We start from the raw sequence: 23556 nt of genomic DNA, 5'->3' as shown, positions 1-23556 counted from the left end.
CCTGAGAGCTTCACACTTCATAGGAGGCAGACTGAAGGTTTCCACTGCTGCGCTTTGTTTCAGTGGAATTGTAATTGTCACCTTACTCTTTACTCATATGTGATTAAGTACTTTTCTTTTGTTTTTTGTGTAATCCTCACCTCACCAAAAGTTCCAGGGACAGGTGTGAAAAGCACTCTCTATGGTGTGTTTCCCAAACAATTCTGCTCTAACACTAGACTCTACATAGTTAACAGGTGACCCTTAGGAAAGGTTCCAGTTGGTCAAGTGAGTTAAGGAAATGTTGTTAACATGGCTCCTCCTCCCCATCCTCCTGGGGCTTTGGGCTTTGCAATGCTCAAGACTCTGAGGGGCCCTACAATAAGTACAGCAGCACCGATTCCCAGGTTGATCGAACTATGGGACCATTTTTCTCATATTCCACTTCAGCATCTCAAGAATCTAGAGTTTAGGGAGCAGACTTTGAAACAGTGCTCTGGAAGGTAGTTTCCTCTAACAGTGCTCTGGAAGGTTGAAAAGTCCTATTCAAACACCAAAGGAAATCTCACTTCTGAGGTGGAGAAGTGTACATTAGAGCCCCTGAGAAGTTCAAGTTGCATCACATTCCTCAGTGTCTCATAGAGAATTAAGAGGAATTTATGCAACTCTGAAAATTAATATAGGAAAAGCAGTCATCTCTGTAGTGGATGCATGAACACTTAGGATCCTAACTAGATGAGAATAAATTCCGAGAATAATTGTTCTTTTAGGTCACCTTATATTCCCCCAAATTCCCTCTCATATCCTTAATGAGATCTGGCTATCTATATAGATGCCTTGTTCTGTTTTTATAGAGGCTTTTTGTGTTCTGAGAACAGGTAGCTAATAAATCCAGGGCTCTGTCACGCATTCCTAGTGATGACTAGATCACGGTGCCACACGGGACAGAAAGCGTAGGTGCTGTGCACCAGAGCTGGTGCTCTGGGAGGTGGCCTGGCTTACTCCTCAGCCTAAGAAGCAAGTAGCCACAAAATGAAAGAAGGAACAGAGCCTTGGTTTTGTCCACAAAGCTATAAAGGAACTCTAGGTCAAGCAGGCAATCTGAAAATGTGACACATTGCAAAAGGTAAGAATATGGAGAGCACGGTAATTACCGTTGTAAAGAAAATTCCCCCATGCTATGGAATAAGTAAAGTGATGTCTATGGCTAGATTAAAACTAATAAACCTTTGGGAATTTTGTAAATCTTTGGTACTTCCTTTTTATAATGCATTCTTTCTGGTTTTGAAAACTATCTGTAAATAGGTGGAGCTTCCTGAAAGAGCAGGTTTTTTTTGTGTCTACACTTGCCTGTCGTCCAACCAAATGGGAGTTGGAATTCGCAGTGACCTGTGAATTCATAGCCAAGTGTTTGCATGGGCGCTCTCAGCTGCCGCGCAGCTCCAGATGGCCCTTTGTTTATCTGTAGTAGAGACTTAGATTGACAGTCTAGGGCAGAGGTGCAAGCCATGCCTCAGTGATGGCATGTAACCCCAATCCTAAATCTCCCCCACCCACCGTGAATGAAATTCCACGCTTTGCGGTGAAGGATTTATAGTAAAGACTGTTGGGAAATTACAACTCTATAGTAAACATTTTCTCCTAAAGTCCTATAGTTTGTTTTAACCAACTTACCTTTTTTAAAGGTAAGAAACAGGCCCCCAGGTGGCTGAGTCGGTTGAGCGTCCAACTTTGGCTCAGGTCACGATCTCACGGTTCATGAGTTTGAGCCCCGAGTCAGGCTCACTGCTATCAGCATGGAGCCCGCTTTAGATCCTCTGTCCCCCTCTCTCTCTGCCCCTCCCCTGTCATACTCTCTCTCTAAACAATAAACAAAACATTAAAAAGTAATAATAATAAAGGTAAGAAAGATAGCTAAAGCCACAATCCTTTACAGCGGCCCCTTACTGAGTTGCTTGTAGCCACAGGATATAATCCTGGATTTTGGTTGAGAGGTTGTTTGTATTTCATATTTAAAGATTAGAGTAAAAGAAAAAAACATAATCCCACCTCCTAGAAATAATCACTGATAATACTTTGTATCCTTCCAAAAATATGTGTAAATGTGTCCCAGAGTGTGTGGTATGCTTCTCTACACTAGTTTTATTATTAACTAGTTTTAAAAGTCGCTTTTATTAACTCTTTTGTAACCAGGTTTTTTTTTCAAAGAACAATACCTTGATGACAGTAGCTATTTATTCATCTCACAGGGGAGTCCCTGTGAGATTTCTTTCGGTAGAATGAAAACTTTTTGAAAAAGAGAAGAGTGGTATTCATAGCTGCATGTTTTTTCTCCTGTGCTTTACGTAAACAATATGCTGTTCTTTTCTGATTCTCTTAAGAACTCAGAAATATATCCTGTGGCTAAGTCTTCGTGTTCAGCATTTTCTCTTAAGATAAACTATTTGAAATACAATTGGTAGATCGAAGGATTTTGTCATTTTTAAGGTTTATACTAAATATTATAATAAAATTACCCTCCAGAAAGTTTGATCGTCCATTTCCCCGAATCTATACAAATAGCAAGTGTCCTCTACAAACTCAGATTAAACCTTCCGAGAACAGCCCTGCACGTGTATAAAAAAAATGTCTGAGACCTTTTAAAGCACAGCCCATCTTGTAGTTCATGTTGAGTTAAGTAGAGGAGACTAAACTGCCCCAAAAACCACATGGGCCATGGAAGCACATGTAGTGGGTGGGCCAGGGTAGCCCTGATGCAAACAGAACCCGGCCCTGCATCAGAGAGTCATGTGCAGCTCAGCTCCAGCCAGTTGTTGCAAAGGTGTCCAGCTTCTCTCCGAAAATAACAAGCTGGGATTTTTATGTGAAAACTCCCAATTTTGAAAATGTTTCTGAACATTGTATACCCTCTGCTCTTAGGAACTTGTTATGAACATTGTTTTGAGCTTTTCTGTGATGCAGTTTAATTCCAAGCATTCTCCATAATGTGTTAGTACATACTGATGGTGGTGTTGCACAAAGGGGTAGAAAATAAGATATTTCATAGGCAGTTGAATGGGGTTAAGAGGTACAGACTTCCAGTTATAAAATGAGTAAGTGATGGGGATGAAAAATACAGCACAGGGAATATAATCAGTAATGTTGTAATAACTTTGCATGGTGACCACACTTGCCTGGGTGAACCCTGTGTGATAGGTAGAATTGTCTAATCACTATGTTGTGCACCTGAAACCAATATAACATTGTGTGTCAACTGTATTTCAGTAATAGATGTTTTTAAAAAGATATTTCATAGGCTGTCCCAGGCTATTTCACCTCTGTCTAAATGGATAACACTGAATAAAAAGTGTTATGAGGATTACGTCATTTGAATAGAATAAATGCATTTTAGCCATTCATTTAACATTGGAGTACCTAACGCTGTGCTAAGTACATGTACTTATTCTCTGCTATCAAAATTAATGTGTCCCTGGACTGAAGTTTGGGGCTTCGTTTTTAAATCTGGTCTCCTGAGTGTTCTAAACTGTTTCTGGTGTCCATTGTGACATGGGTAATGGATCACATAGCCCAAATATAATAACTTCAGTTCCTAAGAATTCATAATTCTGTGCCCACCTAATGATCTGTTTTTAGGATTCTCTGTGCCCACCTAATGATCTGTTTTTAGGATTCTCTTTAAGACCAAAAGTATTTTCACTTTTGGTGTTACATATAAGTTAACAGGAATTTTAAAACATTTAATGACTGTCATCTTGATGGTGATGCTTAGAGATCTTTTTAGTTTAAGTTTTAAGAGTATACAATGATTTCAACCAATAGTGTTGGGAACAATTGGCCATCCACATACAAAAAAAGAAAAAAAAATCCATAACATAGATGTAATACCCTATACAAAAATCAACTCAAAATGGATCCTAAATCTAAATTTAAAACTACAAAAATTTAGAAGAAAAATGCATTTTACCATATGACCTAGGTATACCACCGCTAGGTATTTACTCTAGAGAAATGATGCTTTTGTCCACACAAAAACCCGTGCATGAGGTTTTATGAATATAAAAGCTCTATACATAATTACCAAAAACTGGAAATAGCACAAATGACCTCCTATGGGTGAGTGTTCCACAAGACAGTAATGTGATCATACAGTCCAACACTACTTAGCAGTAATATATGCACTTCAAGGGATATAAAAACAATTGTCACTATTATCTAAAACCAAGTGCTCAACTGTCTAGAAATTTTGTTTTTTAAGTTACTTACCTGAGGGTCCAAAGCAAAACATTTGGGGGAATTTTTGCTTGTTTTTAAAATAGCATTGCTGATAACCTCAGATGTCTTATGAGCCAAATAGTAGTCAGCAAACTGTTCACATGATATACTTTTCCTTTTAATTTCAGAATCAGATGGGCGACTCCAATATCTCCAGCCCTGGGTTACAGCCAAGCACTCAGCTCTCCAATCTGGGAAGCACCGAGACTCTAGAAGAGATGCCATCTGGGTCACAAGATAAGGTTTGTACAATTAAAGCCCTAGCTTTGCCCAGGGTACAAAACACAGAGTAATATTTTGTAAGGATATCAGTGAGGTACAAAAAATATTTGTTGTTTACCTATCAAGGTGGATACATACAGGCAACAACATGGTAACTCCTGTCATTTGCCCTGTGTTTCCGTCTGGATTTTGCAGGAGCCTCCACTCTGGTTATAGAGCTTTTGCCATTGCCACTCCCTTCCCTGCTCTTCACCCAGCAGCCAGAGTAATCCTGATAAACCAGAAGTTAGAGCATGACATCACTCTGCTCAAAACCGCCCAGTAGTGTCCCATCGCCCTCCATTAAAAGCCAGGGCCTTGTCACTGGTCCATGGCCTCCTGACCCCTGCCTCATCTCTTACTTCCTGCCTTGCTTGCTTGGCCCCGGTCTCATTGGCCCTTCTGCCTTTCCACAAATGTGCCACGCTTGCTCCTGCCTCAGGACAGGCCTTTACACTTGTTGCCTTCGCCTGGAGTACTTTCCTCCCATATAGGGCTTGCTCCCTTTCTTCCTTCAAATCTCAAGCATTCTCCATACAGGTGAGGCCTTCTCTGGTCACCCTGTTTTAAAGAACCCTTACCCCTGTCCTCCCATGCCTTATTTTCTCCCTAAGGCTTCACCAGCTAACCTGGTTTGCTGTTTTCTTACTGTGTGCACTATGTCTCCTCCCCATCCGAATGTAAGCTCTCGTGGGGGCAGGCACTTCTGTCTGCCTTGTTTGTTGCCATATCCCCCGCACTTAGCATTGTAAATATTTTTTGACTAAATTAGTTTTCTTTATAACCAATGGCTTGATAAATGAACAAATACCAAGTAAAACCCATAGCTTTTTAATTAAACTTCTTATTTTGAGATAATTACAGATTCACATGCAGTTACAAGAAATAATACAGAGGGGCACCTGGGTGGCTCAGTAAGCTAAGCGTCCAAGTCTAAATCAAGACATCTCAGGTCATGATCTCATGGTTCGTGAGTTTGAGCCCTGCATGGGGCTCCGCACTGTCAGATTGGGGTTCTCTTTCCCTCTCTCTCTGCCTCTACCCCTCCTGCGTGCACGCATGTGCACACGTACGCTCTCTCTCTCTCAAAATAAACTTTAAAAAATAAATAAATACAGAAAGATCCCATTTCTGTATTTACCCTTTACCCATTCCCCCCACTGATGACAGCTTGCAAAATAAAGTACAATATCACAACTAGGATACCGGTAAAATCTACCCATCTGGTTCATATTTCCTCAGTTTTATTCATATTCACTTCTGTGTTTATGTGCATATCTGTATTTCTGTGCAATTTTATGTCATACGTAGCTTTGTATATCCAACACCACAGTCAAGATACCGAAGACTTACATCAACACAAGGATCCTTTGTGTTGTGCTTGTATTCTCACACTGACTCCCCTGTCATACTTCCTTTCCCTCTCCTCCCATCCTTAACCCTGGTAGCCACGAAGCTGTCCCCATTTCTATAATGTCATTTCAAGGATGTTATGTAAATGGAATGATATAGAAACCTTTGGGATTTTCTTTCTTCATTTAGCATGATTTCATTGAAATTATTAGGTTTTTCAGTAGTTTGTTCCTTTTTACTCTTCCACCCAGTCAAGTAGAAGTACCAAAATGTGTTTAACCATTTCTGGCAGTTTGCCTGTTGAAGGACATCTGGGTAGTTTTCAGTTTTTAGCTGTTGCAAATAAAACTTCTGTGAACATTTCTGTACAGGTTTTTGTGCAGAAATTTCCATTTGTCTCGGATAAATGCTCAGGAGTGCAGATGTTGGGTCATTTGGTAATTTCATGTTTTAGTTTATTAAGAAACTGCCATAGTGTTTTCCAGAAAGGCTGTACCATTTTACATTCCCATCAGCAATATATCCATAATGTTTTTAGATATTTAGATGATGATTTAAGCCAGTTTTTTAATACTATATTCCCAAGCTTCATTTTTACTGTGTTTGCATTTAGAGTCCTGAAGGTCAAACATATATTAAAAACTGTGCTATATAAAATGCAATTTTTGCAAAACATGTGTTGAGGGAGAGAAGGAACAGCCTGCCTGTGTTCCTTCTGGTCCGGCTTATCCGCCCTGGGTGTTCAGTGGAGGCAGTCACTTCCCCTTTGCTTTCTGAATGATGGGCTTAAGGGTTCTTGCACTGCCAACTCCCAGAGTTCTTGTCAGAACCAAATGAAGAAACAGACCCAGGACCCAGAGAACCATTTAGAGCACAGACCTTAGGATAAAAGAGGTTTCCTATTACTGATCAGTATTATAATTCAAACCAGGCTCAGGAAGTCAATGCCTGCTTTCTGAAAAGGTAAACAAAGCTTCCCAGAGCCCTGCCCAATATCCAGAGTCTGGCCTCGGCACCGCAGCAGAGTACTCTCACATCTCAAGAGTACAGCAGGTGGCAGGCCACACTCTTCTTGGCTGGATAGATTTTGCAGTGGGTTGGAGCAGCACGTATTACCATGGCCAGGAGAAGGGCGGGGAGGAAATGAGAACTACGAAGAGATTTCCAGGCAATTGCAAACAATCAAAATGCTCTTAAGCTTTGTTTCTTAAGTCCAGTAGCACCTGGTGTCAGCATTTTTATTGTACAGAGAATAGCTCTTCACATGGCAACATAAATTATATAATCATGAGATGAAGGTAGCATTAATACCAGTATTGTATGTGTGTGAAAACTGAGACCCAGGCTAATTTTTTTTTTAATTGTATTTTAAGCAGGCTCCACATCCAATGTGGGATGTGAACTCACAACCCCGAGACCAAGAGTCACATGCCCTATTGACTGAGCCAGCCAGACACCCTGAGACTCACATTAATTTTGTAAAACTCTAGCCGCTCTAGGATTTGAACAGTTTCTTACTGGGATATAATTAATACATAGTATACATATTCAAATCTAAAGTGTCAACCTTGTAACATTTTATAAATGTAACTTAAACATTGTAACTACCACCAAGATCAAGAGATAAAAAATTTCCATCACCTTAAAAGCAATAAAAAATGAGTTCATTTGCCGCAAATACGGCAACTGCAATGAAAAGGAGAAAAAAATCTTAATCATTAAGTTTATTTTATTTTTTTTTTAACGTTTATTTATTTTTGAGACAGAGAGAGACAGAGCATGAACGGGGGAGGGTCAGAGAGAGAGCGGGAGGCACAGAATCTGAAACAGGCTCCAGGCTCTGAGCTGTTAGCACAGAGCCCAACGCGGGGCTCGAACTCACGAACCACAAGATCATGACCTGAGCCGAAATCGGACGCTTAACCGACTGAGTCACCCAGGCGCCCCTTAATCATTAAGTTTAAAGACATTTATTTTTATGCATAGCTTCCATTGTATTATACATTAGAGACTCTTTGTAATAAACTTTCAAACCAAATTAATAACAGGGGGAGTGAGAAATGGACCCCAAAGAATGCCTTAAGAACCATAAAACACTGTCCATTGAAAGATGAAGGAAGAGTGTGAGGGGCACCTGGGTGGCTCCACCAGTTAAGCATCCGACTCTTGATTTCGGCTCAGGTCATGATCTCACGGTTCATGAGTTGAAACCCGGCATCGGGCTCTGCCCTGACGGCTCAGAGCCTGCGTGGGGCTTGTTCGTTCTCTGTCTGTCTGTCTCTCTCTCTCTCTCTTTCTCTTCCCCACCCCCTTTTCCTCTCTTTCTCTCTGTCCCTTCCCTGTTCACACTCACACACTCTCTTTTTCTCTCAAAATAAATAAACTTAAAAAAGAAAGAAAGGAAAGATGAAGGGGAGTATGACGAGCTGTAGCTGCTCAGCCTGTCAGCAAAAGCTCCGGTGTTGGATCTGTGGGCACACAGGGTTCCGCTGGGCACACAGAGAATTGTACCCTCCCGTGAGAATAGTGCTGCCGCTATTCCCTCCTTCTCACAGTCTTCTGAGATCCCAGTTTATAGGTCAAAGTGATCTGGATATTGTCAGAAGCCATGTGATTGACTAAAATTAGCTTAAATCCATAATCAACCCTCCACACAGATTGTACACGTGTTTAGTAACACTGCCACCTGGTGATGAGGAACAAATGCTGTCAAGTCCCGATAATATTAGGTTCCATTTCAGTTTCACAATTCACAAGTCCCTTGGGACTATTTCCCTGGTATGTTTTATATTGCTTTTTGGTTCCTAAATAATACATAGCTTCTGGTGTGCCCAGTACACTGACCAGGTCGGAAATCTGACATGGACACCATAGGTCCAGACAGAACTAGGAAATTCCCTAAGTGACAAGAGCTGTGGGGTGAGGAAGGAATAGAAAAGCCTAATTCAGTATATTGGAATTTGGCGGTGCACGTACTCTTCCTCCCAGAATCCCATTTCACAGGGTGAAATGGTGAGACTAACCCTTGATGTAAGGGAAGCATTGCAAAACATGGAGTCCAGACTTGAAGCATATTCAGACATGAGGCAAGAAGAAAATTCCCCTTTTCTGTGGATGAGGCGAGGTGAATCCATGAATAAGTAAGTCCAAGTACCAGAGCAGTGCAGCCAGTTTTTCTTGTCCTGGGCAGAAGGTAGAAGGGTCCTCTCAAATGCAGAGACCGTAAAGCTTTTGTGTGGAGAAGCATGCTTCGTTCGCGTGTCTCTTGTGACTGATTCAGCAGCCGGGTACATATTTCCAAAAGTTGGGCACGGTTTGACCTGTAGCCATCTCTTAGGTGTATCTCTGTTTTCCGGAAGTCCTTATCGTTATCCAGTTGAGTAGGTGTCCTAGACTATACTTATTTGACATCTCAGTGCAGGGGCATAAGGGTCAAGAGCATGGACTTACTGTTAGCACTGGATTGGAGTCTGGGTCTGTTGTACTTGGGTGTCACCTACAAAGTGGCAGTGCTACTAGCACTGCCCTCACTGATGAGTGATGCGTGTCAGGTGTGCAGCACAGGGACCCCCCCCCCCCCAACACACACACACAGTACATGTCCTGTCTGAGGTCAGTCTTCCTGCTGTCGTAACTTCGTTTATCTCTTCTTACAGAGATTCCTCTGAAACCCTAATGAATTACCACACATCCTATTCCAGAGACAGTCAGAATGTTTTTGACCTGGCAGAAGTTGTAGGGAGGCTGCATGGAGAAATCTCGAAGCTTTCTGCTACTTTTGCAATCAGGGTTCAGGGCTCTCCAATATGGTTTCTTTTTTTTTTTTTTTTTTTTTTCTTTTTCTTTTTAAAATTCTTTTTTTAATGTTTATTTATTTTTAAGAGAGAGTGCAAGTGGGAGAAGAGCAGAGAGAGAGCAGGCCCCAGGCTCTGAGCTGTCAGCACAGAGCCCGACACAGGGCTCGAACTCATGAGCAGCAAGATCATGATCTGAGCCTAAGTTGGACACTCCTCCAACTGAGCCACCCAGGTGCCCCAGTTTCATTTTTTAATGTGAAGTCAATTTTAAACTGTTAGAAATACTTTTTTTTTTAAGCATAAGTGTAAAAACATTCAATATGTACATGCAGGTAATCTTAATTGTTCAAAAGTCCATTTATGTTCCACTAGACAGGTAAAAATTGCTACCTGAATCATGCCATTTTTGAAGCCAAAGGTGTATTTCATGTTGAGTTATCTCTATGTCGTGTTGATTGCTCCTTTTCTTATAATGTAAAATATCTGTATTCTTACCTGGGAAAGACTCAAGTTTTTGCAAAGTAGAATAGCCCCAATGTGGTCTGTATTTCTCAAAGTATGTACATCCACACGTTGTTTTGTGTGTATATACATACATATAAAACAGGATGTGGTGGTTAAGATTGACATTTGTATTAATGAATAAAAATTAGTGTAGTTTTCCAGTACTTTTTGCCAAGCAGTCTTGACCATTTTGTTCTAAACGTAATGTGTATAAAAAGAGAATTAACCCAACTCAAAAATGGGCTAATGACTTACATAGTCATTTTTTCAAATCTACAAGTGGCCGATGTGTTGGCAAGAACGTAGAGAAGTTAGAACCATTTTGCATCATTGTTAGAAATATAAAATGGTGCAACAGCTTTGGAAAACAGTTTGGAAGGTCCTCAATTCTATTCCTGGGTGTATACCCAAAAGAATTGAAAACAAGGATTAAACATACTTTACACCAGTGTTTGTAGCAGCATTATTCACAATAGCCAAAAGGTGAAAACAGCCCAAGTGTCAATGCTCAGATGAATGGGTAGACAAGATGTGGTATATGCATACAAATGGAGTATTTGTCAGCGTTTTTAAAAGGAAGGAAATTCTGACACATGGTACAGCATAGATGAATTTTGGGGACACTGTGCCAAGAGCGAAGTCAGCCAGTCACAAAAGGCTATGTACCTCTACGAGGTACGTAGAGTAGGCAAATTCATAGGAACAGAAAGTAGAATAGAGATTATCAGGGGCTGTGAGTGAGGAAGTAGATAATGGTGGTAGTTATACAGCATTGTGAATGTACTGAATGCTGCTGAGTTTTACACTTAAATATGGCTAAAATGGTAACTTTGGTTATGTATATTTTGCCATCACTGTCAGAAATCGGTGGGGAGGAGTGGAATTATGTCTGTGCTCATCAGTGGACATTTATGATGGCAGAGATCTAAAAGTGCATAAATCCTAGTGCCCATCTGGGGAAATGGAACCTATGCACCCCTACTACTAGTTATGTGGCCTGGACAGAGAGGACGAGAAGTGTGTCCCAAATGGGAATTTGCTGTCTGTTTTTGAATTACCTTGAATGGATTTGAAATGATACCAGTGAGTTTTAAATAAACAACTATGTCTTTTTTTTATATTTAACGTTTATTTTTGAGAGAGAGAGAGAGAGAGAGAGAGAGACAGAGCACAAGCAGGGAGGGGCAGAGAGAGAAGGAGACACAGAATCCTAAACAGGCTCCAGGCTCTGAGCTGTTAGCACAGAGCCTGATTGCAGGGCTTGAACTCATGAACTGTGAGATCATGACCTGAGCCGAAGTCAGACGCTTAACTGACTGAGCCACCCAGGAGCCCCAACAACTGTGTCTTTAATGAGTCATTGCATCAGGGCATGACAGATTTATAATACTACAGCCTTGATAGCCCATCAGGTTGTAGTGTTATTTTGCATCACGGGGTATGATATTCCAGAAGGATTTGATGAATTTTTAATATTCTAACATAGTATTTGATGTTTCTTAAAACATGTACAAACACAGGTTTATTATGATTGCTAGTAAGACTGTCTGGTGTTCATATAATGATAATAGCCAACTTCCATTTATCGAATGCTTGTTGGGCACCAGGTATCATATTGAGAAATTAACTTTCACATCAGCTCTGCGAGAAGTAATTGCCATTATTGCCCCCATTTTTCAGATGAGGTAACTAAATAGACTATGATTTTCCCAGCTAAGCTGGGAATTAAATCTGGGTGTCTTTGATTTCAGATCCTAAACTCTGCAACTTTTTCAGAAGTAAAAATATAAGGAAATTAAACTGTATACAATCTTTTGCATTTTTTTTTTTTTTTTTTTTTTTACCTCCCCCTTCAGAGAGCAGGGAAACCTGTAACTACTTGTCACACGGATGCAGCGAACACTTGCTTGGGAAAACCAGTGCTTTTTTCCTGTAGAAATGTGGTCACACCATAGTGCACTCATCCTTCTGCTTCAGGGGGCATGTGGTGTCGGGCCTTTATCGGCCTTCTGAGGAACCGAAAACCGTGTATTTCAGTGAACCGTCTTTTTCCACGTGAATATATATCTGAGCAGCTAAGTAGTGTACACGCTTATGGAATAAAACCATATGTCGAGGCTGTATGTGTTTTCAAAGTACTTAGGTTAGTTCCCCACTGGAACACAAGCCCTGTCAGGGTCAGACTTTGTTTGTTACTCCCTACTGTGTCCTGGGGGCACAGGTCAGCACAGGTCCTGGCACCCTGCAGGCACTCTGAAAATAAAGGGCAAACGAATATGACCATAGCACATGAAGGGAAGGTGTAGGAAAGCTCAGGAGTGGAAAGCGTAAATATTCCCCCTCCACATCATTGCAGTGGTATCAGTAAGCCAGACCACTACAGCAGATGCAAAGTGAACATTCTCAGATGTTCACATGTCTGCTTCTTCTGAAGGAATCTGTGATCTTGTAGTAGAAAGGAGGAATGGCCTGCTATTTTAAAAAACAGTTCAGTTTATTTTCTGGTACTTAAGACCTAGTCCTCAAGGTGCAGTGCCTAGCTTTTTATCAAGAACTATGAAAATAAAGATAGGATTACTTACTCAGCGTTTGGTCCCTCTGTCCTCTTGAGTATTATTTCCTTGCTTGTGTTACTGATACAGGGCAACCAAGCACTATTAACTTTGTAATATTTCTCCTTTACGTTATATCACTTTGCCAAGAAAACAAGGTGAATTCTAACACTATCCTGGGAGTCCCTAAAACTTGGATCTTAGTACGAATGCAGATTTCTGCCCACCAGCTTGGGGAGACAAGATGCATTTTGGCCTTAGTCCCTAGCACATCTTCAGTTTGTTCCATTTCCTTATTTTCAGACTCCATCTATCGTTGCTTCTGCAAAATGTTTTGGTTAATGGGAAAGAAGTCTGGTTACACTGGTTTGCAAGAGATTTCTTTCATTGGGCAGTTTGATTTGTTTTTCAGTCTGCTCCATCTGGACACAAACATCTGACAGTGGAAGAATTATTTGGAACCTCTTTGCCAAAAGAACAGCCAAGTGTGGGTCTGGATTCAGAAGAAGTGGAGAAGCTGCCAGGAGATGCCTCCCAGAAAGAGCCCAGCTCATTCTTACCATTTCCCTTTGAGCAGTCAGGAGGAGCCCCTCAGTCGGACAACCTGGGTGTCCATCCTGCCTCCCACCACTCAGTCCAACCTGAAGTCCCCACCCCGGTGCTGATCACTCCCGCCTCCATCACACAGTCCAGTGAAAAACAGGCCCCCGTCTATGCCGTCCCGTTGCGCCCTGTGCTCAGTCCGACTCTACCAGCAGAAGCTCCTACGGCACAGGTTCCCCCCAGCTTACCCCGAAACGCCACCATGATACAGGCGGTGAAGACCACGCCGAGACAGAGGTCTCCACTCCTGAGCCAGCCAGTCCCTGAGCTGAGCCACGCCAATCTGACTGCCACCCAGAGCCCCTTCAGGGCCCCACTGAGTGTGACAAACACAGCCGGTACCTCGCTCCCAAGTGTTGATCTTCTCCAGAAACTCAGGTTGACCCCACAGCATGACCAAATACAGACGCAATCACTTGGGAAAAGTGCCATGACATCCGGCTTTTGTTCAGCAGCCGGCCAGCTGGCCACACCTGAGAGCTTCATAGAGCCTCCCCCTAAGACTGCAGCCGCGCGAGCCTCAGCATCCCTCAGCAACATGGTGCTTGCTCCCCTTCAGGTACCGGCAGGAGGGTGGGGGGCTCTAACTGGGTAGGATGGGGCTGCAGAGGCCTTGATGTTGACGCCCGTGAGACAGTCGCTTCAAAGAGACGACTGTTCCGTACATCCAGGGCCGGAAGACAGGAGGTGGAAAGGCCAGTAATGAACAGCTAGACCGTTGGTACACGGTGTTGTGACTCAGTTCCACTTCCCCAGATATCTCAACTGATACAAGCTAAAAAACAGTATCAGTATTTTCCTGTCAGGGCATGCGTTGTAGGGGGTTTTGTTTGTTTCTGTGTGACAATTCCAGGAGTCTGCATTTGACTCAGGACCATAGATCCAGATTATCCCCAGCGTTGTCCCATCCCCAACTCCCTTGGTACTCACTGAGTGCCCACCTCGGGCCATAATCACATCCCAGATTTGGAGATACGGCATCAAGTAAAACTTCCCAATGAAGCTCATATTCAGCTGAGATCTGAAGACTCAGTAGGAGTTAGTCAGCTCTTTCCTAGACGTAGAGAAAGTGTTTGAGATAAGGAAAATAGTGTGTGCAGAGGCCTGGAGATGAGAGGCATTTGCTGAACTTAAAGACCTGTAGTGTGGCCGGGCCTCCTCTGGGAGGACCTTGGGGGCGTAGGTACTGGCTGAGGAGCAGGACTTTGTAAACTCCGTGAAGCAGTCCGAGGCTTGTTCTCACAGCCCCAGGGGGCCTTTCTAGGGCTTTAAGGGGAGGTGGTGAGCTGGGAAAGGAGAAGCTGGAAGTAGGGCCACCCGAAGGAGGCCAGACAGTTACCCAGGCTTGAACTGGTGCGGCCTGACTTCGAGAGTGTGGACCAGCAGGTTTGTTAACAGGTGTGGGCAGTGGGGCCTGGTGGTCGATTGGGGGTGGGGTGTGAAGAAGAGGCTTGCCACTCAGAGAGGGATGAGGCTGGTGAGTGTGCAGATGAGAGTCAGCTCCAACTGCGGTGATGCGTACGAGATCACACAGCTTCTCGAGAGGGGCAGAGTCTTCTGCTTGAGAGCAGTGTTGCTTGCCTCCCAAAACTTCAGTCCTGTGCCCTTTGACAAGAATCCACATCATACCGAATCTTAACATCATACCGAATAGTATTATACAGACGAGCCCATCATAATAATCGTGTGTGATTTCTTAGTTAGTGGACTGTTCTGTTCCAGTCCTTTAAAATCTTGCACAGAAAGAAAGGGAGTTCAGTATCTTGGTTATATTGTTCAATTTTCATTTGGGGCCATTTCTGTTGAGGTTCTCTGTAGTATAAGCAGAGAGAATGTTATAACAGATGGGTGTCACCCCCTGACACACCCGTGCCACCACTGTTCTGCCCCCTCCATGTTTTGGCCTTGGGGACAGCTCCCAGCTCTCCAGTGAGCCTCCTCACAGAGGACACTTACATACGTGTATATTTCCATTTCCATTTCATTTAAGGCCTGGGGCTTCACTGAATTCTAATGCATTTGCTCTACAGCAAGAAGTTCTTTGTCTCCCAGTGAAGGAGGACAAAATGTAGCAAGCACATGGAAGGAAGGTGACTCTGCATGAGGACTGTTTAGTGCCGCCCTGTGCAGAGTCCACACGGCCTTAGCAAGGTCTCGTGCTGCCAGAACATGGCATCTCTACAGACTCAACAGCAAAAATGTGCTTGGGCTGTCCCAAGCTCTTAGATACAGGTTTCTGCTTTCCTTAGAGACCTCTTGACAGCTCTGCACACAGCCCCTCTCTTAGGGAACCCGAGCGGTTCGGAGGCTGTCCCAGAGCCCTGGCCTCACAGATGACACATTGGTTACGTTGTTAAATGTTGCTGTCAGCCTCTTCCCTCAGGAATCTAGGAGCTAGTTAATGTCCGAACTATACCTTATTGCTAATGTGGGTTTATCCCCAGTCGCTGGGAAATCTTCATGGAAACTTGTTAGGTCTGTTCATCTTTTCTTTTTAAACATTGCAGTCTATGCAGCAAAACCAGGATCCTGAAGTCTTTGTCCAGCCTAAGGTGTTACCCAGTGCCATCCCGGTAAGGACCCCCTTTCTCTGAAGAACACATTATATTTAAGTTCTTCTGCTGTGTGTGCCATAGAATGTTGTACCTTTCAAGCCTAGAGCCCTCTTAGATGCCCCTCCTAGGCCAGGCTCCCCTGCCACCCCAGCCGAGTTCATCGCCACGGCCCCTGTGGGCTTCCAGTCACCCAGTCACCCTGGGCCTCCAGTCACCATCTCTGTACTGATGTCTTCCCTGACCGTACGCGGGGCAGGATCAGCCACCGGCTGGGCTGGGCGCTCTCTGTGTGTCAGCTAAGTGCACATCAGCCTGGTTTCTGTGAGGAGGAGGTGCTCTTTGCCCCGGAAGAGCTGTGATGCCCTGGTTACGAGTCGCTGTTGTGCTCTGGGCGCTCATTGCTTCCCGCAGCCATAACGACAGCGCCTCCCGGGCCTGTGCACTCTGTCCTCTGCTTGTTCTCTCCTGCTTCACTTTTTAAATGTTTTCCCCACCCTCCATTACCTACCAACCTCAAAGTGCACACTTATTTTTTTCAGTTCCTAAACTTCTATGTTCCCATTTGCCTTTGAGCCTTTGCACCCTCCTCAAGTCTTAGAACTTCAACTGCAGCCAGCTCCTGACTGGTGGTATGAACTGGTCTTCCCTATATCTCATCCTGCTGCGTGGGGATCAGCAGGGGCGCACAGCCTGGCGTGGCACCAAACTGTGGCAGTTTATGAATGGGAGGGGTGACAGAAGACAGGAATGTAGATGTCTGCTGATTGTATCAAATGTGGGAATTATTAAAAATGCTGATTATTACTGGCTTAGTGTAGAGAGAGAGCAAGACAGACTGTGAGCAGGGGAGGGGCAGAGAGAGAGGGAGACACAGAATCTGAAACAGGATCCAGGCTCTGAGCTGTCAGCACAGAGCCTGACGCGGGGCTCAAACCCACGAACTGTGAGATCATGACCTGAGCTGAAGTTGGATGCTTAACCAACTGAGCCACCCAAGTGCCCCAAGAGGTTGTATCTTTGATACCTGTAGTGGTATAATAAATGTATTAAACACTACAGAAGAAACTAATGCTTCATATAACTGGATTTTTTTTATTCCCCCCATTTTTTTTTGAAGTAAAATACAGATAAAGTGCAGGTGTTTTATGAGTTTTAACACACATATATTCCTTGGGTAACCACCCAGTCAAGACATGTAACATTTCCATCACCCCAGAAAGTTCCCTCTTGCCCTCTTCCAATCATTCCTGTGCTCCCCATATAAAACTTTACATTTTTAATTACCATAGGATTGTTCTTACTGTTCATATCTGGCTGTGGTCCTATTTCCTTTCTATGATGATCAGACTTGGCATCCCAATAAACAGGCCCTTCGTCCTTTAACAAGCTTTGTTCATGACCATTGCTCCCCTGCAGGTCGCAGGCCCCACGCTGGTCACTGCAACAACCATGGCAGTGTCCTCAGTCCTGCTGTCCCCAAGTGTTTTCCAGCAGACAGTTACAAGGTCCGCAGACCTTGAGAGGAAAACAGGCGCCCCCTCTCCCCTGACTGTTGGAACATCAGAAAATCAGAGAAAGCCTTCCATTATTCTCAGCAAGTCTCAGCTCCAGGATACATTAATACATCTAATAAAGGTATGTAGGACATCAATGGAGTCTTTAAACTTTCATTCTTTAATTAAAAAAAAAATATGTAAGTTCTTCTTAGAAAATCAGTTCATAAAGTAAATTCAAGCCTAGCCAGGAGTAACGTTTCTCTCTTTCTGAACATACACTCCTAGTTGGAAAAGTGACTGAGTGAATTCCGAAGTATGGTTTGCACTTGTCTCTGGGTGGTGAGATTCTTTGGGTGATTAGTTCTACAAAGCATTATACAGGTTTTTTCCTAAACTTTTGTCAAGGAAGTAAGTTCTACTGAGGTAAATGAAACATTACCATCTCTTCCAGAATGATTCCAGCTTCCTCAGTACACTTCACGAAGTCTACTTGCAGGTTCTGACCAAGAACAAAGACAACCACAACTTATGACTGGAGCAGGAGAAATCCGAAGGCAGAATGTCGACCTCAGAAACAAATAGGCCTCGTCATGGAAACTTCTAAACAGAACTTTAAGTTGTGAGAATCCTGAAATTGAGCCTATGAGAAAGAGACTCATTCCTTAAGAATGTTTTCCAAGTGACGTTCTCAGTGATAATGGAGGTTTCACTGTGAAGCATCACCAGCAGACCTTTGTTTTGACAAAAAAAAAACAAAAAACAAAAACAAAAAAAGACCATTGTGTTAAAGTTGTGTGGGTGTTTTCATCAGCTCTAAGAAAGGATGTGAAATTAGGAGTCTGATTTTCAGCTTGCTTTCACTTTCAAGGTCTTAGGAGGGGTCACCAGCCTTGCAGCAGAATTCAGCCCAGCCGCGCCCCTTCCCCTGATCCTCCCCACCCTAGAAACTCGAGTCTTAGGCTCATAGTCAAGTTCTGAAAAGAGCAGAAGTCTGCTCTGTGCAAAGTAGCTTTGAGTTTTAAGGATCAGAGTTTAAGTTGGCGAATTAAGACTGATTTGTTCCAAGTGAAGTATATTTTATATGAATGCCCCGTCTGGGCCTCAAAAGTTCTGAAATTTCTCAGTTGTGCTTTGTTTCTAAGTGTCCCCCGTGCTGCCATGCAGCGGCTCCCAGGGCAGTGATACCATGAGAAGAGGGCCCCGCCAGGCCCTGTGACAATATGGGAGTAGCATGTCACACCTTGGAAGCAAAGGCTGGGGCTGGTAAAGACCGAACGCGATCAGAAACCTTCACTTTACGTTAAACTCTTGAGTGGTTTGGACAGTGTTAAGTTTTGTGTGAAGTGTAGCCTTATTTTCCTTTTCTGTCTAAACGCAGAAATCATTGTTGATTGTTTTCCTTAACACTTTGACAAAAGGACCAGTGGACCAATCTGACAAAGCCATTCTGGTTCCATTCCTCGAGTCTACTGAGAGTAGTTTTAAAGCTATGCAGAAAAGGGAGCTTTTATTCACACTGCCCTTACTTTATTGTAGAATATGGAGGTAAAAACAAAGTGTGAAATTCAGAACTTTACCAATGTATTCCTAGGCTGTGAGTACTTGTGCAGCCCAGAGTGTGAAGATGTGTAAAGATGCTTTGTTATGCTGCTATTGACCTGCCATGATTTATATTTATTCTTTTATGGCATGTAATGGTGATTAGTAATATTTTAATGTAGATTTTGATTTATTTCAGCAATAGTAATTTTAAGATACTCTTTGAATGAAAGTGTCTTCGTTTCTATGATACAGATCATTTTGTAGTATTTAACCAATTAAGATGCACTGCTTACTTTTCTGAGCACTATTTAATGATGGGGTAAAAACCCAATTGGCTCAACCAGCTAGCATAAGGATTAGCTATGAATAATGCTGATGGATGTGATGGTTCCTCGGAACAATCATTTAAGCTTTAATGGTAACTCAATCATAAATCCATAGATTTTTTTTTTTTTTCCTAGCTGAGATTTTAGAAAACTACTTGTGAATGACATACTTGTTTTAGTTTGGTCTTAGTTCTTTTTTAGCATAAAGAATACTTTAATTGGCTTTTGTTGGTCTAAACATGCTTCCTGGGCAACTTTTCTGCTTGTCAACTTAGTGTCTTCTCTTCCTGTCTACCTGGTTATTTGTGAATTGTTCAAAAGTCAGGGAAGCTCATACATTCTCATACTCCATTGGGAATAGTTTGTTTTCAAAAGTAGTGTGTAAATTCAGCAACCAAAAATGAATTGCTCGTACGTCACCCAGGAAGGAGAACATCGAAGTAAGATACAGAGTGTTACAGCAGGAGATGGTGTTGGGGGAGCCCATGTGACTCCAGAAACAGGTTTTCTCAGAGAAGAGGTTTGACTACACCCCCAGTGTAGCTTCAGTGGGCTTTGGCACGTGGAAGAATCAAGGGATTCTTGTTGTGATAGGCATTTGACTTGAAATGCCTTGAGTATGTATAATATTATGTGGGAGTTAAGAGCGACTATCTTAAAGAGGGTCTGCAGTCAGATCTGTTAACGTTCACCCTTTAATTCCAAGCAAGGAATATGTTAGACAGAAAAGAGAATCTATGATAAGGTTTCTTTAGTGGGAAGATAAACTTTTAAGTGCCCAAGTCATGGAGACCTGAAAAGGGTAAGCCTGTTTCAACTCTAAGATTCATGTATGATTAACTTAAAATTCAGAAGCCAGAAATTCACTGTCACGATTACCAGGAAGTTTAGGCCAGAATGAGTCCCCAGAAAAGTCAGGCCAAGCCTGAACAGTTGCAGTTGTATGACCCTGGCCCGGAAGTCACAGCTCAGTTGCCTTACTCCTCGGTCACACTTACTATCCAGAACCTCATGCTGGCTTAGGTTGCATGTTTACGTTGCTGCGGTGACTTCACTGGAACCTTCACTTCAAACCTTAGTTCAATCAGAATGGACATCAAAACACAGATGCTTCTTGCTAGTTCTGCATTTATGCCACCATGTCCATCTGTGCGCCACCCCCCCCCCCCCCCCCCGCCCCAGGCCAGTGGGTGGCCCTGCTCTTGTGTTGTAGTCACGTGGTGTCCTGAATGGACTCCTGCACCTCCCAGACAGCCTTGTTCCTTTAAGGCAGAAACCCCTCCTCGTCGTGCGTCTCTCCAGAGTTCCTAAGGTGGGACTTTGAATCCTAAGTTTCCAAGTGACTGTCAGTGTCAGGAGACGCCTCTCATACTGTCTACGTGGGAGTGTCCACAGCTCACCTTCCAAGGCTTTTCAGCAGGCTTCACAGAGTGGTGTCTTGCAAAGAGCCCAAGTTGACTTGGGTCCTTCTCTGCTGAAGGCTGCACACACCTTGTTTAGAATGTGTCCGGCCCAATTTTGCATGTCAAGCATCTGTTCTTTTCCTGCCTGTGTTTCCTTGTAAGAACTATAAACCCTATCAAATCCTGTACTAGGTAAATATGTTTAAACCACGCAGCTTTATTCTTCCCCCCACCCCCCCAAGAATGTAGCTTGAAGTTTTCTCATTTGGGTAGAAGAGGCCATAACTGCCATTGTATTACTAATAATGCAACATGAAATTGAAGGTGCCTAACTGCTTAAAAAACAAAATCAGCCATCACACAGTAACTGGGCAAAAGGTAGAAACAGGAATGAGAGGGGGCACAGGCACGGGGCGTCTGGTCCACGTGAGTGAGGACAAGGATTCACGGGGACGGGTGTCCCGCATTCTTGCTGCATATTTGCTGCTGAGCACACGTTTCTTTCTTACCTAGCTTTGGTTTTCTTCGGTTGTGTTCAGAGTACCTTCTGGAACCAAGAGTGCCCTGTGTTTTCAGGTGTATAAAATGTTAAGATCTAAACCAAGTAAAGCACCTTGCACGGGCTTTTTAAAAGCTGTGCCTGACAACATTTCCCTGAGTGGGCTGGGGCCTCAAGGAGCCTGTTTTCCAGCAAATTCAGCAGGAGAGATGTGTGCAATGTTTCACTCGGTTTTGTATTTGACATCATTTAAAATGCTAAGATGCAATATCGTTCACTTTGGGGAAAATGCAGAAGCGTGTTTCCCTTTTACCTGTGTGATCCTTAAGAAATGTGTTTTTAAAATATGTGTTCTAAATGGTTTTTTATTCTGTATTACTGCTTTGGCCATGTGGCTCTCATGACTTTCCGTGTACCAGATTCTCCGCTCCCTGAGACGCAGGGGTGAGAAGCTCTGGAATTACAGCAAGATTTTGTTCCATGAGCGCAATACTGCATCATTAACATTTTTAATGGTATGGATTTTATACCATCTGTGTATGTTTGCAAATATTAAGTTATTACATGTTTTCAAATGAGCATTTTTCATCCTAAATTTTATATGTTTGCAAATATATTTTTTTAATAAAAGTTCAAAACCAAGTTTTAGCACCTACTACATTTTAATTGTGTTTTTATTTAATTTATAGAAATGGAACTTCTAAATGAGTTGCTACTGTTTGCCAGAGCCTCGCACTGGTGAGATGGGTTAAGGTGAGAGAGCAAAGCTGCCAGAGAAAGCCTTTGGCTGTGTGTTTCCATCCTGGGCCCGGCCAGCTGGGCCACAGGCCACACGGGCTCCTGGGCCTGAAGACCCTGAGTCCTGGCGTCTGTGGATGAGGGCCTCCTTCCCTGGTAGCTAAACATTAAGTGTGTAACTTCTGTGAGTAGACAGCTAAAGAACTTCATTTACTCTGCTGTGGTTTCCCCAGATACAGAGTATGCTTTTTCTTTTTCTTTTTTCAAAATTTTATTTAAACTCTAGTTAGTTAACATACTGTGCAATATTGGTTTCAGGAGAATTCAATGACAACAACTAGTGCTCATCATGATAGAGGGTATGCTTTTTTTTTTTTTTTTTTTTTTTTTTTTTTAGAGAGAACAAGCACAATCCAGGGAGAGGGGCAGAGGGAGAGGGAGAGAGGGAGAGAGAGAATCCCAAGGAAGGTGCATGCCATCAGTACAGAGCCCAACATGGGGCTCGATCTCATGAACTGTGAGATTATGATGTGAGCCTAAATCAAGAGTTAAAACACTTAACCTACTGAGCCACCCAGGCGCACTGAGAGAGGATCTTAAGCAGGCTACACGCTCTGCATGGAGCCCAACTCAGGGCTCTATCCCATGACCCTGGGATCAGGACCTGAGCTGAAATCAGGAGTCGACCACTCAATTGAGCCACCCAGGTGCGTCTAGGTTACGCTTCTAATCACAGACAAAAACACTGTTCTGTGGGAGACTCTACAATCTGGGGTCAGTTCCCACATTCACTCCATTCATGAGTATCGAGCTATAATGTGCCCGGCATCCAGGATGGTAAGGGAAGAAAGAGGGAGGAAACTAGAATATAATCATTACAGGAAATAGAGAAAAGTTTAAAGAGGAAAAAACTGGTTAATCACCCATCTCCCTAACAACTGTTAACATTTTAGTAAAATCCAAACGAAATTTAGTTTAAATTGTCAACAATTTAGTTTCCAAGCAAAATTCTCCATAAAATGTTTGTTATTCGTGCCTACTTTCTTAAGGCAGAGGATAAGCTAGCCTGTGCTTTATGGCTGTTTATACACATGCGCGCGCGCGCACACACACACACACACACACACACACAGCCCAGTCATGTACAGCCGCATGCTCCTTCAATACTTACGGATTGCTGTTCCTTATTTTCTTGGATCTTCACGGTGAACCATTTTAGGGAGAGGAAGTCGAACCTGAGAGCGGCTGGGGTTATGTGCCAAAGGTCGCTTATTAAGCCAGAATGAGGTCACAGACCTGAAGCCAAGCAGGCCGGAGAGCTGGTCTAGAATTCCTTTCTTGACTCTGCTGTCTCCATGATCAATCATCCTGGATTGCTTTTTGTAGTTTCTTAGGTCTCGTTACCACCTCTACCAGTGTTTGTTAAAAGCTAGAGTGGTCTGCTCACCTGCTGGTTTGTATCTGTCAGCGCCTAGGAAACCAGGTAACTAGGCTCATTGGAATTTCTTGAAAAACTAAGGTCAGTGGGTTCTGAATAAGAGCTGTAGCAGATGGGTTTTAGGTTTCTTAGTTGTCTCTAATGACGTGTTTGTGTGTTTGGTTTTTGGGGGGGGGGGGTTTGGCCAGAGGCACTGGTTGTGCTTAGACTGATGTCAGTCCATCAGTCTGAAAAGGGC

At 43.1% G+C, this 23556-nt stretch overlaps 1 protein-coding gene across 2 annotated transcripts in view; it reads left to right on the top strand.

Moving 5' to 3' along the window:
- Window positions 1–21797, top strand: part of DCP1A (decapping mRNA 1A) — a 56552-nt gene extending 34755 nt beyond the window's left edge. For both annotated transcript variants that reach the window (XM_019417192.2, XM_053897100.1), the window contains 5 exons: window positions 4380–4493; window positions 13131–13880; window positions 15829–15894; window positions 17293–17511; window positions 17824–21797. In XM_019417192.2, coding sequence (XP_019272737.1) covers window positions 4380–4493; window positions 13131–13880; window positions 15829–15894; window positions 17293–17511; window positions 17824–17904 — 1230 coding nt within the window. In that variant the 3' untranslated portion in view covers window positions 17905–21797. The remainder of the gene's footprint in view (window positions 1–4379; window positions 4494–13130; window positions 13881–15828; window positions 15895–17292; window positions 17512–17823) is intronic.
- The last annotated feature ends 1759 nt before the right edge of the window (window positions 21798–23556 follow it).

Source organism: Panthera pardus, unplaced genomic scaffold (assembly GCF_024362965.1).
Source record: "Panthera pardus isolate Hobbes unplaced genomic scaffold, ASM2436296v1 HiC_scaffold_8, whole genome shotgun sequence".
NCBI classification, from domain to species: domain Eukaryota; kingdom Metazoa; phylum Chordata; class Mammalia; order Carnivora; family Felidae; genus Panthera; species Panthera pardus.
Note: the sequence above shows the minus strand (reverse complement) of the source record. Positions and strands in the feature narration are given on the sequence as shown.